Genomic DNA, 15,159 nt, shown 5'->3' with positions numbered 1-15,159 from the left:
CGTAAAGATAAATGACAAAGCTCCTTCCAAAGATGTGATCATACTACGCCCTGTAGAGGAAATCATGACCTTAAAAGATCCATATTGTCAAAGCATTCAATACAATTTGTATAGCACCAAATCACAACATACATTATCTCAAAGCACTTTAAAAGGTGAGGTCGAGATCTCACAATATGATAGAGAAACAATAAACAAACATCAGTGACTGTGTGGAGAGAAAAAATTCTCCTTAAAAAAACCTCGAGCAGACCCAGGCTCGATGTGGGCGGCCATATGGGTAAGTGGAGAGGTGGGTGGAAAAGAGGTAGGAGGAGAAAGAGGAGATTGGGCAGGAACAGCTGTCTTAGAGAGGGAGCAAGAGAGAGGGAGAAAATAATAATAGTAATAGTTAAGTAGTCAGATCTGGAATCAAAGACACTTTCAGAGTGAGAGAATGAAAGAGAGAGCAAGGGGAGGGCCACAAACCAGGGGACAGGAAAAAAACAAGTGGAAAGTAGTAATGTGATATAAATACATGGGGCCACAGGTGCAAATAGAGATCTCATGCTATATCTGAAGTTCAGAACAGGGGTTATACAGCAGATATCATCTGTTGGGTTATACTGCTTTTTCCTCTCATTTAAAATGAATATAATTACATGCAAAGGTCTATGTCTGAGCTCACTTCTGAAGAGGATCCATCAGCCACTGTGGTTTCATTCTTTATTACCGCATAGATTTGACTCCTTGCCAAAAATATATTCAACCTTAGAATGAAAAAGAAGAGTGAAAATACCAGCGTCCCTTGTATTGTTTAAGTATCTTTACTATAATTACACAGACAAAAACAATGTACAACAGCTGAGTGTTCCAGGCTCACTTCATCTCATAACGTCATTATCGTTACACTCAGCAAAATGAAGCAGCGCACGTCACACAGCACAAACGTGTTTCGAGTACAAAACTTGAAAAGAACCAGGTCAATGGAAAAAAAACAACAGCACATTTACAGTGATATACATGAATTCAATCAATCGCTCTGAACGCACGACAAAACTCGCGCCCTCTCGTTCAAGCACCGGACTTTCTGAAACTATCTTATTACCACCATGAAACCATTCTACTTCGGGTTAAGTGGGTGATTCATGGCAGTTGAACTGTTCAGTTAGCTTGGCGTATTCCGAATGAAGTATGTTTTACTCACTGTAAGGACACTATTCATCCTGTCACACCAGGTGAACACTTCTTTTTGTACGTTAAATTCAATCTGCCACATTTAGGTTCTTCTAGTATTTTTTTCCATCTCAACCCATTGACCCACAGTCTGAATTTACTTTTAGATTACAACTAAACTAGGTAGACGTTTTCCAATGCTAGAGGAACAAATCTGCACAGAGAAAAAAAAAAGTTAGCAGTGAAAATGGCCTCAACCTTTTCTTTGAATCAACTTTTAAGAATGTTTCATCCGCAAAGTGAAACCACGTTCACATGTTTCTGTCAATTTCACATCCACTGACAAAATGAAGGCACAGATTGATGAAAAGAGCACAATTGAGATTAGTCTGTATACACAGTTTGCTTAAAATGACTGATTAATCCCATTTAGAACTCTTGGGCTGTTCGTCTGAACTGAAATGCTTTTGTCACTTAGGGATTCACTCCACCTGCCTTCAGCGCTCAACATTAAAAATAAACAACGTGCCCGCTTCAGACGTCGTCTTGGAAGAAGAGGCAGAAACTCAGTTAGTAAAAAGGATCTTGGGGTCTTTAGAAATAAACAAAAAGGAGGGAAACAATGTTGGGGCCATCCCGGTGGCCACTCTGACGCTCAATGTGTGTGCCATCTCTTTTTGAAGTCCTTCTGTCACTTCTCTCCGTCCACTCTCAGGCAGATAGGGAGGGTGCGTGAGATTGTATAGGGCAAATCATAGCACCAAATTCTGAGCAGTTCCTTCATCCCCCCTCAGAGAGGAGACAGTGGCGGTCGTGGGCAGAACAGAAGGTCTTTTACGCTCGCTCTTTGCGCTTCAGTTTGGAGGACTTCTTGACGGCGCCGTTCTTGTTGAGCAGCTTCAGCACTTTCTCTTTATGGTCGAGCACTTTCATCATGGTGTCTCTGGCCTCGGTCACCTGGTCCATCACCAGCTTACAGCGCTGCATGTTACCCTGAGGACACGAAACAAACAAATAACTTGAAGCTGATTTGTTGACGGACAAGATAACGATTTAGGATTAGAAGGCAGTTTTTATGATGTAGTAACGAAACATCAGTAAATCCACAAGAATGATTCCTAAAGTTAAATTACAGTCAAATGTATCTGCCTCAATATGGTGGAGCTTTGATGCAGCAAAGGTTTGGTCATGTGAGAGTATTATCTATCTATTCTCTCGTTCAGGGGTCAAATGATTGCTGCTCTCATGTAAATGCACAGGGTTTTGCTGCAGTCACTTGTATCAGACATAGCTTACACTTTATTACTGGATTAGATGAGTATTTTTTTCAATCTGGGTAAGGTGAATAAATGTTTCACTCCATGCATCAAGTTGTTTACAACATAATTTATATGGACAACTTTAATGACAATGACTGCATAACTGAGGTTAGACACTTACTGCAGCTAGTAACCATACCTGTATAAGCTCGTTGATTCGGTGAAGGTCGTCGTCAGAGCCTGCTCTCTTCTTTGGAATCAGACCCTCTTGAAGGGTGGAGAGCCGACTGTACACGTCATGCTCCAAACTCGACTGGGGAGCAAGTAATAATCACATGGTGATTACAGAAGCCCAAAAAACAGAATTACCAAGACACAAATGAATAGTGAGTTATGTTATACTGCTTCAATTTACTCTGGTCGCTGAGTTTGGTGTTTTTTAAAATGCTGAATTTATTGTGTTGCCGGTTACTGCAGTAACATTGTATCATAAAGATGAAACAAGAAATAAGATGTAATCACTCTTTCATTTAAGCCAATGCTGTTATTCAAACCTTTGGGCATATGAATTAAGGCATGAAAGCCTTTTTCAGACATGAACTCTGGAAAAACTCTGGACAATGATGTCAGGACTTTGTCGAGTTTGCCTTTCACATATGAAGAACGCAGGAGGAGAGACTCCAGTCAGAAACGTTTACAACAACATTTCCAGAGCATTCAGGTGAGGGGTGGTTCAGCAGGCAGACGCAGGACATAACTGATCAATTCCACTGCAGAGATCACATGTTTTTGTTTACAGCTCATCAACTCCGGCGTCAGACCGAATCACCATTAGCTCTTGAATCGTGTCATCTTCAAAGTCTTAACTTCTATATGTATGGCACTTCCTTTTCATGTCTGAAAGCATTTTAAGAATAATGAAAACAATGAATAATATCTTTTCAGTTCTGAGACCAGCACTCACCAACTGCCTGAGCTGTGCAGCACACAGATGAATTTTCCAGCCTTGTGCTCTGCATGCCACTCCTCTCTGGTTGGCCATATCCTGCAAGGTGCCCTTCTTCTCTTCTGTGAAAGAAAAAAAAGAACTGCTGTAAGAGAGGAAAGCCGCTGGCTGTATAAAATGTGGGTATTTTTGCCTGTATGCAATAAGATACTGACCTTTGACCCGGATGTCGCTGTACCTCTGGAAGTGGTGGTAGGCAGCTTTCCAGGGGTTGCGGTACTGCCGCAAAAGGGTGACAGGAGGCCGAGGCTTGACTGGCACATAGCGCACACCTTCTTCATCTAAAACAAAAACAAGAGTTTAACAATTCATGGTGCTACCAACACAGACTGAAATCATCACTGTGACAATGAAGGGTATCACATTACATACCAACATATTCCCTGGGTGGAGATTCACACCTCTCCGCCCTGCCAGTGATGGGCCGGCCAGGGGTCTTTTCTTCATCCGTGCTGTTGGTTTCCACCATCTCGCTCTCCTCTGTGGAAATAACATGCTGCTGCTTGCGGGGCTTCTTCCTCGGGGACGCCCCGGGGATCAGATCTCCTGTGGCGGGAGTGGTCAGGGAGGAGGCCTGGCTGGTGAGTGCTTGCAAGTTTGAGTTAGGATCTGTGAGGGAAGAGATACAAACATCCTTTACTTAAGATCTTCCTTAAATTCAGTCTCCCCCCTTTAAATTCAGTCTCCCCCCCCACTGACAAGAAGAGGCCAGATGTGCTCCTCACCTGGCTGTGTGTCCATGTTCTCTACCTCCTGTTTGATTTTCACATCTGAGCAGGTGGAGCTGGCAGCACAAGCTGCAGTGCTACTGGCTGCAGGCTGGGTGGGGGAGGCCACGGTGTTGGCCATTGAAGCGGGGATGGGGGGAGTGACAGCCATGGCTGCTGGCAGGGCTGAGAGGAGGGTGGAGGGTTGGGAGGGAGGTCCAGGTCCTGATGTGGCAAGCATGTTGGGGATGGCTTGGGCAAGGTGCTGCGTACTAGAGGACACCATCTGCTGCTCTCCTAACTGAGAAGGAAGTGCTTCTACTGTAGCCATGACAGGTGGAGCCACTGCCATGTGCAGCTCAGCTTTGGGTTTCACGCTATGAAAAGAATCAAAAGTGTCAGGTTTTAGGCTCATATCAGAACTTACAATGACAGGATGAGATCATGTGATTTGACAGGCGCTCACCCAGAAGGTCGGGGAGATCCAGCTCCTCTCACGCCACTCTCGATTCTGCCACTGCTGGCTTCACTAGGCTGGGCGGGGATCAGGTTCTTACGAACACAACTAAAATACACAAAGCAGGTTTCTGTCATACTTTATTTGAAGAATATGTCAACCATGTTTCCCACGGGATTAATAAAGTATCCATCTATCTAACCTTCCATACAGCAGATATTAAAAAGTGAATTTCTTAAACACAGGTTAGGTGTAATATTTCAGTTGGGGGTTAGATTACTCCAGGCTTAGTTTCACCACAGTCCGTTAAGATTCAGAATCAAGACAAAAGAAACTCTCTACAATTACAACACAAATCTTATATTCAATTTAGCATATTAAGCTCAATAAGCACAACTTAGAAGAAGTGCTTGTAGAAACAGATTTGGTCTTGAGCGTCATCCAAATGAGAATTATGCTGGCTTTCTATTTCAGTCAAACATCACAGTTGGTATCATTTTCTTATATTTTACATCTAATGTTAAAACATGTCCTTCTTTATTTCTGTCACAGAACAGTGCTTTTCTGATGACCTCTCACTGGCAGCTGTGTCAAAATGATCGAATTGTTACTTTTCACGTTTGATTAAAATTAAATGGGTAAAAACTTCCATGAAACCGAAAACAGGGATCATTGTTTGAAGTCATTGATTATCTTGATCATCACATCTCACAGAGGTGTTCCTGTTCATGAACACAGGAAATAAAAAATGTACACTCCAGTCCAGTGTCTCATGTGCTGGTTGTTTTACTCACCCTTCATTAGCAGGCTTCTTACGAAGGATGCTGGGTCTGGGGGAGGAGACCAGGGTGGGAGCTCCTCCTACTCCTCCCTGGGCATGTGCCTGGACCATGGTGGCTACAGGCTGGGTGGTGCCGAATGTGCTGCTGATTGGACTGGCTACAAAGCCGTCTGCCAAAACGACTCCTGAGTGAAACAGAGCATGAATTACAAACAGCCCATAAATCAGGAAACTCCGCTTTAACACTGTCACACAGAGTCCATGTTATAATTACCAGGTTTAGCTTCAGACTGTGGTTGTTGCTGCTGCTGCTGAGTGAGCATAGGCGCCTGCTGCATTCCCTGTGTGGTGATCGACCCAGGCGTGTGCAGGCCCTGCACACCCATTGGTGCAGGCTGGATACCCTGCGCAGTGATTGGTGCTGGCTGGATCCCTTGGGTGCTGATTTGTGCAGAGGGCAGACCAATCCGATCGACCGCCATCAGCTGCATGTGGTTCAGATGAACAGTTGTGGCCACACCTACTCCAGGCTGAGTGGGCAATGCTGAGCTCGGAGCTTGAGGGGTGACTTGTCGAGAGAAAGCATTAAGTTTAAATAAAGGAAATTCGTTTTTACGTTGCTTCTTTGACACTTTAGTTTCACATCTAAAGTGACGAGTCCCCATAATGTCAATATGAGTGGGTGAATTTGGCCAATTGAGACACTGCTGCACTAAAATATTCTTCTAGTTTCATCTGTATTTTTGGTACACTATCACACAACCCTACAAAAAAAGCAGTTGCATCACTCTCGTGCAGTTTATAGTTGAATTGCTCTGATCAGTATTAATGTTACACATCAATAACATGACATCACATCCTTTTTTCAGGGGGCCAATGTCGATAAACTTTGTTGAAATGTAATGTGACAAGGCTGTGAGTGCAAGTAAAACAACAAAGTGCTTACCAGGATACTGGCGGATGGTAGATACAGAGCTGCTGATTGGGGTGTAGGTGTGTGTCAGGGGGTATGATGAGGAGTAAGTCGGCAGGAAGTACTGGAACTGTACTGGTACCGGAGGCCTTAAAAAGAAACAAACACATGACTTACAAAAGTTCTTCAGCAGATCAAAAAAGTATTTTATCTGTACTTCTTTCATTAATAAAAATACATCCTTTCCTAATAATTAAGATATAGACTTCATAAGCATTCATCTTCTCTATTTCCATATTTTTTATAAAGAAGTCATGATTACAACACAACCTGCATTAGTATTAAGGCACATGAACTTGATAACTGCTGCTCAATATCTATCTTCTAGGTTTGAGTGCCAATCCTGCTTTTATAGCAGCTATATATATGGGGACAATTTGAGGGAAAGTGGGAAGAATGAAGGATCTTTGCTGGATTATAACTCTACAGTGTTTTGTGGAACAGCTAGATGTCAGAAGTCAAAACATTGTCTTAATATATAAACGTTATGTGGATGTTTGGTTTGCATTTGTTTGAAGGATAAATTCACAAATATTGAGCTCTTACCTGTTCTCACTTCTTGCTTCCATGGTGACTGGGTTGGGAGACGACCGGTGCCCTGGGATTGGGATGAGGTTGGTTCTCTCTCCTGGATAGTCAGGCTGCACGCGGGCTGACGAGTGGGCGATGGGCTGAGGGACCACTTTAGCTGTGAGCAACAACAGGGGGTTAAGACAACTGTTAAGAGTGCGCAATAAAACATTCTACAAAACCTCACATGGTTACGAAACACCAAGTAGTTTTACCAACAAAAAGTCAAACTTACCAACGGGTATGGCAGAGGTGGTCACAGCTGTAGCATGAGAGGAGTGCGAGGCCATCGTCATGGTTACAATAGTGTTACTGGTCATTTGTGTGTGTGGCACCGAGCCTAAACAACAACACAACATCATAAGTGATATTGACATCTGAATAACTGTCCGAGCTGCAGATGATTCTCTGCGCTTTAATCAAATGTAAACTACTGTTAATAGTTAAAATATATAAAGATTCAAAATGCAATACCTATTGAAGTTGTTGATGGCACAGTCGTGGCAACAATCGGGGCCACAGTTGCTGCGGCCATCGGCGTCACAGAACTGAACATGGGCTTCTGTGAGGAGAAAAGGGGGCTGTTATTTCAGTCAATGTGAATGATGACATTATCTGTGTAGGCTGCCATAGACAAGAAGTAACCTGTGTCATAGTGTGTGGAGGCTGAGGCTTTTGAGCCCCAATTGCCGGATGTGATGGCAGTGTGATCCTTGTGGCAGTGTCACGGGACGCCTGAGGCCTCTGAATACTGACGGTGGCTGGAGGGGGATGAATAGTCAGCCCTGGTCGCCTGAGAGATAAAGATCTAGTTAGTTATCGGTTTAGTGCATAAAAAGGCCCAAAAGGAAAGGTCAGTCCAGAAAACTCTGTAGAACCAATGGTAACAAAATACAGATTAACTGACATATCCAGCACTGCAACTCCCAAGTGATTTATAAAGCGTTGTCTGTATTTTGTTTTGAGTTTTACACAGTTTATCAGTTGTAATTCATACCTGTCAAATTACAATTCAAGAAGTTTTTTTGTTCTGGTTTTCCACCAAGAAAATGATATATATAAACTGTCAAATAGCTGAAGGAATCTGTAAAATAGATTTTAACTGGCATAGAAAAAAGAAGTTTAATAATTTCTCAGATTTCTTTCTTCCTTTTTCTTGTTAAAAATAGGTTCCTTTCACATTTCCAGGCATCTTAAAGTCCTTCAAGCAAAGTAAAAAGTGAAACAAATAACAATTCCAAGTTTTCTAAAGAGTCACAACAGGGTAGCTCCATCGCCTGAAATGTTTTTTTCCAAATATCATGAAATTAAAAAGTGATACATTTCTAATCACATCCAAAACTTATACACACACAGCATCTCTGATTATGCTCTCTTCAATAAATGTGAACAACCTACCCATGGGCATCTGCAGGGTGTGTAACACTTGGATTAATAGATGGAGACTGGGTTCTATTAGCTGAGATGGGGGCCACCACAGTTGGAAGCACAGCTGTAGAGCTTGTTACAGCAGGACGGGACTGTGAACACAGCGAGATGACATGGTTATACGCAAGGTTTCCAAATGCATAAAACAATATCTGCACCCCAGTAGATAAAGGTTCTGGGTACCTGAATGGTCTGATGAATAATGTGCTGCACTGTGGGCTGGCCAGGGCCTCCACTTCCTCCGGTGGCTGGTCGTAGGACCGTTTTGGAGCCGGACATTACAGCAGCTGCAGCAGCCCCTGCAGGGTAAAGGATGACATAGATCAAGCTCTACAGATGCACTGTCACGAATGAGCTGCAAACATAACACTGTTTTAAGAATGACCAAACAAACTTAGCATATCTCTGGTATGAAATCATGCATACCTCGGGGTAAATGGGATGTAAAGGTCTGGGGGGGGACGGCAGGGGTCCCGATCTGCAGTGCAGGGGCACCGCTCCTAATAATCTGAATGTTTGCTGGCATCAGGTGGTGTAAGTTGCTGGAGTGGCCCTGAAACATCGAAACCAAACCAGGTCTTAAGTAACCATCCAGAAACAGACACGCATACACCAACAGTAAATGTGTCATGCACTCACCTGCTGACCACTGATGGTTGCCACAGGAATAGATTGGGTGGGAGCAATACTGCTCTCTAAGGTGACAGTAATGTGACCAGGCACCTTGGGGGGAATGGGGATGTGAGGTTGGTTGGAAGCTGGTGCTGGGGCAATAAGACGACTCGGCATGGGTGACTTCAGGACAGCCTAAAAGAAAGAGATGGCTGCTCTTTAGCCGTGAATGGTGTTGACATTTTTTTTAAACAAACTAAAACAATACTCACAGAAACAAACAAATGGAAAACAGCGTGCTTCTGTGCATTTATAGAGGAATTGTACCCACATGGCCTGTAACTTCACTAAAGTTTATAAAACATTATATTGGTGAACCAGTCTAAGTCAAAGTCCCAAAGATAATTTCTTAAAGTAATTCCAAAAAAATAATATGTGGATTAAACAATTGAGCAGGTGGTTTATCCACAAAGAGAAATTAAACTATCCTTCCTGCTGGTACTGTCTTGAAATATAAAGTTTTAAAGTCCAATGTTTTATTATTTTAAAGACATGAGCTGACATACCAGATCTATACTGAGCTCTCTTCAACCACTTGGACTGAAAACAGACCCGCAACTTTCGGTTTTTCTTCTTCATTGTGTGAATAAGTTGGAACTAAGCATTTTATTGTTCCACAACCACTGAAAGCAATTTATCTCGGCTAATGTAGATGTCATTTAAACTGTATTCACCTCACACTGGACATGGTAATAACACTACATGATGTACTATGAATATAAAAGCTCTGCAGATACCTTCATCTGTCCCTCAGTGAGGACTGCAGGCTGACCCTGCTGGAGGTGGACAGGGGGGGCAGGCACAGTCAAAGGAGTGCCAGCCTGGATGGGCACGGCCTGGGGAACAGCTTGTGGCTGACTGTGCGTCTGCACTTGGGGGTACGGTCTGACCACCATCGTCTCCTGCTTGTCCTCTCTGAACGCCAAGGTCCCCCCTCCTCCAGCTGGGGGATGATCCTGCTGCCCGTGCTCAGCATCCCGGCTGCTGTCTGCATCTGTACCAGCTATGGAAAATTGAATAACCCGTGTTTAAACAGACATATTCTGAAGCATGCTGTAAATGTGTTCAGTGAAAGACACTTACCTGAAGCATTTGAAGGCTGACTGACAGACATGAGGTTTCCAGCAGCAGGGATCTGAGGCGCTCCCCCGGTGGAAGGAGGCAGACCGTGTCGGGGGAATTGCTGGGAGCTCATTTTAACTATTTCGGGACCTAAATCAGTGTCAGAGTAACAGATTAAATCAAGCATGAGCATAAGATAATAAATCATTAAGATCTAGAGACAGTTAACGACGGTATTCTTTCTCTTAACCTTGTAGGATTACAACAATACAACGCTTCCCCTTAGACAAGAGCGGCTACATGGACATGCTAACAAGAAGCTGCGGAATAATGTAACCTGTGAGCAAAGGAGCCAGGAGCAGCTCAGAGACATGAACCCGCTTCAATTAATTAATACGCTTACAAATGCATTTTAAAACAAACACGAAAACATTTAATGGAGCTTTGATTGACGTTGTAGGAGCAACAACAGACACAACTGACCGTCAACAACAGCACCGCTGCTTTTTAAATATCACATGTGCACACAATTATAAAATGGCTTCCAGGTTAACATTAACTCATCTCGATAATGTAAACTAAGGTCTTGGGTTACGTTAACGGAAACGTTCAAACTAAAAAGCTACCGTAGCTAGCAGCAGGCTAGCGTTATCGTCGCTAACCCAGCTGCTGCCTGTTTTTCATGCGAACCCCTGGACTTTCTCCACAACACACGCTTCACCGGGATCAACTAAAAAAACACGTTCATGGTGCGCAGTCTTTACCGTTTCACTGAGTTACTGGGCAATGCTCGTTTTGTGGATTGTAGCTTTTTCCATTCGTCTTTTCTTTTTTACCCCAACATGTAAACCGGAAGAACGCTCCGAGAAAATCCGTACCTCCCTGCTCCACTCCACCAATCAGAGAGCATACAACCGGGCCGCCGACCAATCACAGCTGTGACCGAGCTCAAGTCGAGCCAGGGAGGGGGCACTACGACCTGAGAGACACGGTCACGTGGTAAACGGTGGCTGTTGCTAGCACTGGAGCTAACCCGTTCAGCTGAACGCTGACCGAGGAGACAATAACCACGATGTGTGAACGCGCTCCTTCACTTCCCGTGTTGCTGTTACACCGACTACACTGTGATCGAGACATAACACACTCATCTAAAGACTCTGATGTCGTAGAGTGCGGATGTGCTTTTGCAAAATGCTATTTACAAACTGTCTCTTTTCTAAATATGGTGCTGAAGCAGTACTATTTTCATTATCACATGTATTTCTCGGTCCACGCCTGTGCTTGCCCAGCTTCTCTGTGAGCTGAGAACACAGAGCCACGCACGAAACGGAAATAAAAAGGAGAAGTATAAACACTGTGGTGATCTCTGACTCAGCTAAATGTGCTAATATGCTACAGTAGTATTCTGATGCTGGCTCGGTCTATCACGTGACCATCTCTGCAGGTTGAGAGGATGTATTGAGACTCTCCCGCTTTGAAATCTGATTGGTTCTGCTGGCTCGATACGCTTTGAGCCCTCCTACAGTACACTGGTGCCACTGCGGTACCTTCATTGCAACGCTAGAGGGCGGGAGCCCCCTATGCAGAATCGTTGCAGGGGCTGATTCTAGGTTTCACTTTCAAGTTCAAGGGAGTGCAAGAAACTCGTAGAGATGAACAAAAGAGAATTTGTTCATGGGCCTCTTTTACTGGAGGACAGATTGACGTGTATACCCAAAGATGGCCGCATGACATTCAGCATCAGGGCCTTGGTAGTTTGCATCACTTTGTAAATCTGCAGAAGTTGTCTCTGCATGTGTGGAGGTGAGCTGAAGAGAATTGTCAGAGAAAAGGAAGAGAATGGATATCCTCTGTATCCATTCAAATTTGAATGGATACAGAGGGGGCTGGAGGCAAGACAGTGAGGGGTGAATGACACAGGATGAGGTTTATGAGATAATAAATACGTATGGAAGTTGGAAAGACAGTATATACACTCCTGATCAAAATCTTAAGACCAGTTAAAAAAAATTGCATGAATTTGCGTTTTGCACTGTTGAATCTTAGGAAGGTTCTAAGTGAGTTTCAAAATGCAAAAAGAAGAAATGGGAACAAGAGCCCAAAAGTTGTGAGCAGGCAATTTCTTGAAAACAACAATTTAACTGAAGTAGGCTGTTCATCAGCTGATCAAAAGTTTAAGACCACAGCTAAAAAAAAATTAAAAAAACTCCTAAAACAGAAATTAAAGTGTCAAAAACTGACTCAGTAATCAGTAGCTCCAACATTATTGTTGATCACTTCAAAAATTCGTTTTGGCATGCTTGATGCAAGTGTTTCCAAAAGGCTAGTGCGAATGTTGCGCCAAGTGGTGAAGATGGCTTCACGAAGGGCATCCACTGTCTGGAGGATCGTCCCGTGTCTTGACCGACAGCCATTCGGACCCTCCGGCTCAGCGCCCGTGAGATTTTTTTGGGTCTACCACTTGATTTTTTTGTTCCATAACCCTGAGGATCTTTTAAGAAATGCAAAATGACTTTCTTACTGCGTCCAACCTCAGCAGCGATGGCACGTTGTGAGAGGCCTTGTTTATGCAGTTCAACAATCCTACCACGTTCAAAGACGGTGAGCTTTTTTGCCTTTGCCATCAAGAGATCTTCACAGTGTGATTACTTGACAGGAAATGACATGGAATCCAAATTTTTGCACAGATTTTGGCTTTTAAAGGCTGTGGTCTTAAACTTTTGATCAGCTGATGAACAGCCTATTTGAGTTAAATTGTTGTTTTCAATAAATTGCCTGCTCACAACTTTTGTTCTCTTGTTCCCATTTCTTCTTTTTGCATTTTGAAGCTCTGCTTAGAACCTTCCTAAGATCCAACAGTGCAAAATGCAAATTCATGCAATTTTTTAACTGGTCTTAAGATTTTGATCAGGAGTGTAATTGGAAAGACAGATTGACAGGGATATTTCCACTGTTACTATAAATTAACTGTTCAGTTGACGTCATATACGTAGTCCCAGAGCTCTCTCTACTCTATCAATGTTGTCTCTGTTCCACCAACAGAGATGGACATTTTAAATAAAAATGATTCAGATGTCAAATCTACGGCTGCATGCAAAACACAAAAATATAAAAGTATGTAGAGGATTAAGTTAAGTTTACTTGAATATACAAAGTGGCCCCCCTAATGATTTTTGTATGATACATAGTATTTCACTGTTTGATTTAGTGATCCTAATTACATTAATGGAAGGACACGTTAATCTAAACAGGCTATGAGTTATGATAAAAAACTAAAACTATGTTTGACCTGCTAATACTTTTAAATGTGTTTCCTTTGTGAATGTGAGGTGTTGTTACGGATTGTTTGATGGCCACAAACATTGGCCATAATACAGTAAAAGGGAAGTGGGTAGTAAATACGGTTTTGTGACAGTTGGTGACATTTATTAACAGAGGTGTGGAGTTACAACCGTGCTCCAGTCGCCACAGGTGAGGACACTTTGTGATTTCAAGGCATCATTGTAATAATAGGCAAGACATTTTATTTATAAAGCACCTTTCATATTGTAAGATGTTATCAATAATCAGTTTAACTACCATTTTGGTGCCCAAAGTTGCTTTCAATTCAAATTCATTTGATTTTTTTTCGTTACCATTAAATCTCACTCTTCTGACGACTTACTAACATTAGCAGACATGTCAGACTGTATTTATTGCCAAGGAGTATTTTTTGTTGTTTTGTGCACAACACACATAGTAAGTATTCAAATGGGGGACAGATGAAGCTATTTAAAGCAAGTACTGTAGGTACAAGGAGAAAGGAACAGTGTAAGTGTAACACCAGAGAAGTTAATCTTCAATGAGAAGTAACACAATATGGAGAAAACATTAATAAATTGCACAGAATGAGGCAGGATGAGACTATTGTGACATCCCAGTATTAACATGTGTGTGCTGACAGGGGAATTTCTTGGAAAACCTTTGCCTATGGCTCTGGTCGTTTCACATACCCATTTGCCATTTAATCACTTGTCTACATCGGTTATTACTCATTGGCATTGCAGACTTTTCACAGGTAAGTAGCTTGCACCTGGCTAAACAGTGTGACGTCTTTGTCACTGACTCAGGTGTGTTGGTGTTCGTTTAGCCTGGAGCTCTTCCTCCACAGCACATCTCTGTGTTGCCTCAGACACAGAACGTTTTGACTCATCAGCTCATTCCTTCTCCTGTGAATCAGTCTTTCTGGATGGCATAGCTCAGTTGATGTTCACTGGAAACCACTGGCAGTCCTTGACTAAAGTTATCCAAACAGCCAGAGTGTACATGGTGTCTCATGAATGCTTTTAATGGGGGACACAGTCCTTGTGTGTTTGTCAGAGCTATTTCAATGAAAACAGCAGCTGCCAGCTGTGGTCTGTGATAATGCTTATGAGAGCAAACAAATGTAAGAACATTATGTTGTTGCCACTAGAACCAAAACAATTAGCTGAAAGACATTAACCTTCTGTAGAGCAGAGGGGAAATACAGAGCCAGGTAATAATACTCTGGCTTCATCACGATGATCAACTTTGTCATTACACAAAATCATTTGATCATTTGTTATCATGGACATATTCATAAACATTTCTTCTAACACTTTTACACTGTGTTTCTACATAGCTGATACTTACTTATTTCAGTATATTGAATATAATGACATAATAATCAAATATTCAAACTTTAGCCATTTGAGTCCTTCATGTTGCTGTCATAGGGAGTTTACCACATTACGACTGTTGAATATTTTGTATAACAATCAAACTATTCTCCAAATAGTAGGATTGTTTTGATTGATTATTTAACCACCCAAAGTCCTTTTGACAAGCTTGTTAGGAAACAATTACCCGATTACACACAAGCAACCATTGTGTTCTTGTCAAAGTGTCTCTGACCGTTTGCTGGATGTATAAGAATATCACTGTCTGTTCAGCAGCTACTTGATTTAAACCTGCCTGTCATTTGGTTCAGGGCAGGTAGCATACACTGGCAGCTGCATATACACACTACGCTAATGAGAGATGTCCAATCAAATCAACAAGCTGACAAATGCAAAAAAGTTCAGTAGAG

The 15,159-nt window shown here is 42.5% G+C and overlaps 1 protein-coding gene across 1 annotated transcript; it reads right to left on the bottom strand.

The window, feature by feature from the left end:
- Positions 1-787: 787 nt before the first annotated feature.
- On the bottom strand, positions 788-10,954 carry sap130a (Sin3A-associated protein a). The gene is made up of 21 exons (XM_053431173.1): positions 10,835-10,954; positions 10,092-10,220; positions 9,746-10,011; positions 8,976-9,143; positions 8,763-8,889; positions 8,520-8,635; positions 8,307-8,428; positions 7,554-7,701; positions 7,383-7,470; positions 7,144-7,248; positions 6,885-7,026; positions 6,312-6,427; positions 5,640-5,933; positions 5,379-5,550; positions 4,594-4,692; positions 4,146-4,504; positions 3,793-4,029; positions 3,576-3,701; positions 3,379-3,482; positions 2,614-2,727; positions 788-2,148 (listed from the first exon to the last, which is right to left on the bottom strand). Exons 2-21 carry the CDS (start codon positions 10,201-10,203, stop codon positions 1,990-1,992), a joined length of 3,174 nt encoding a protein of 1,057 aa, XP_053287148.1. The 5' UTR covers positions 10,204-10,220; positions 10,835-10,954; the 3' UTR covers positions 788-1,989.
- Between the last annotated feature and the right edge of the window lie 4,205 nt (positions 10,955-15,159).

The sequence above is a fragment of the Pleuronectes platessa genome, chromosome 9, assembly GCF_947347685.1.
Source record: "Pleuronectes platessa chromosome 9, fPlePla1.1, whole genome shotgun sequence".
In the NCBI taxonomy this organism is placed as follows: Eukaryota; Metazoa; Chordata; class Actinopteri; order Pleuronectiformes; family Pleuronectidae; genus Pleuronectes; species Pleuronectes platessa.
This window is presented reverse-complemented; position numbering and strand designations above follow the sequence as displayed.

Bases quoted from the DNA above. Each gene is read 5' to 3' on its own strand.
- sap130a (XM_053431173.1), bottom strand. From the start codon at position 10,203: ATGAGCTCCCAGCAATTCCCCCGACACGGTCTGCCTCCTTCCACCGGG. The intron at 3,483-3,575 runs GTCAGTATCTTA...TTTCTTTCACAG, and splicing joins CAGCGACATCCGGGTCAAAG to AAGAGAAGAAGGGCACCTTG. The intron at 2,728-3,378 runs GTGAGTGCTGGT...CTTGCTCCCCAG, and splicing joins CTGCACAGCTCAGGCAGTTG to TCGAGTTTGGAGCATGACGT.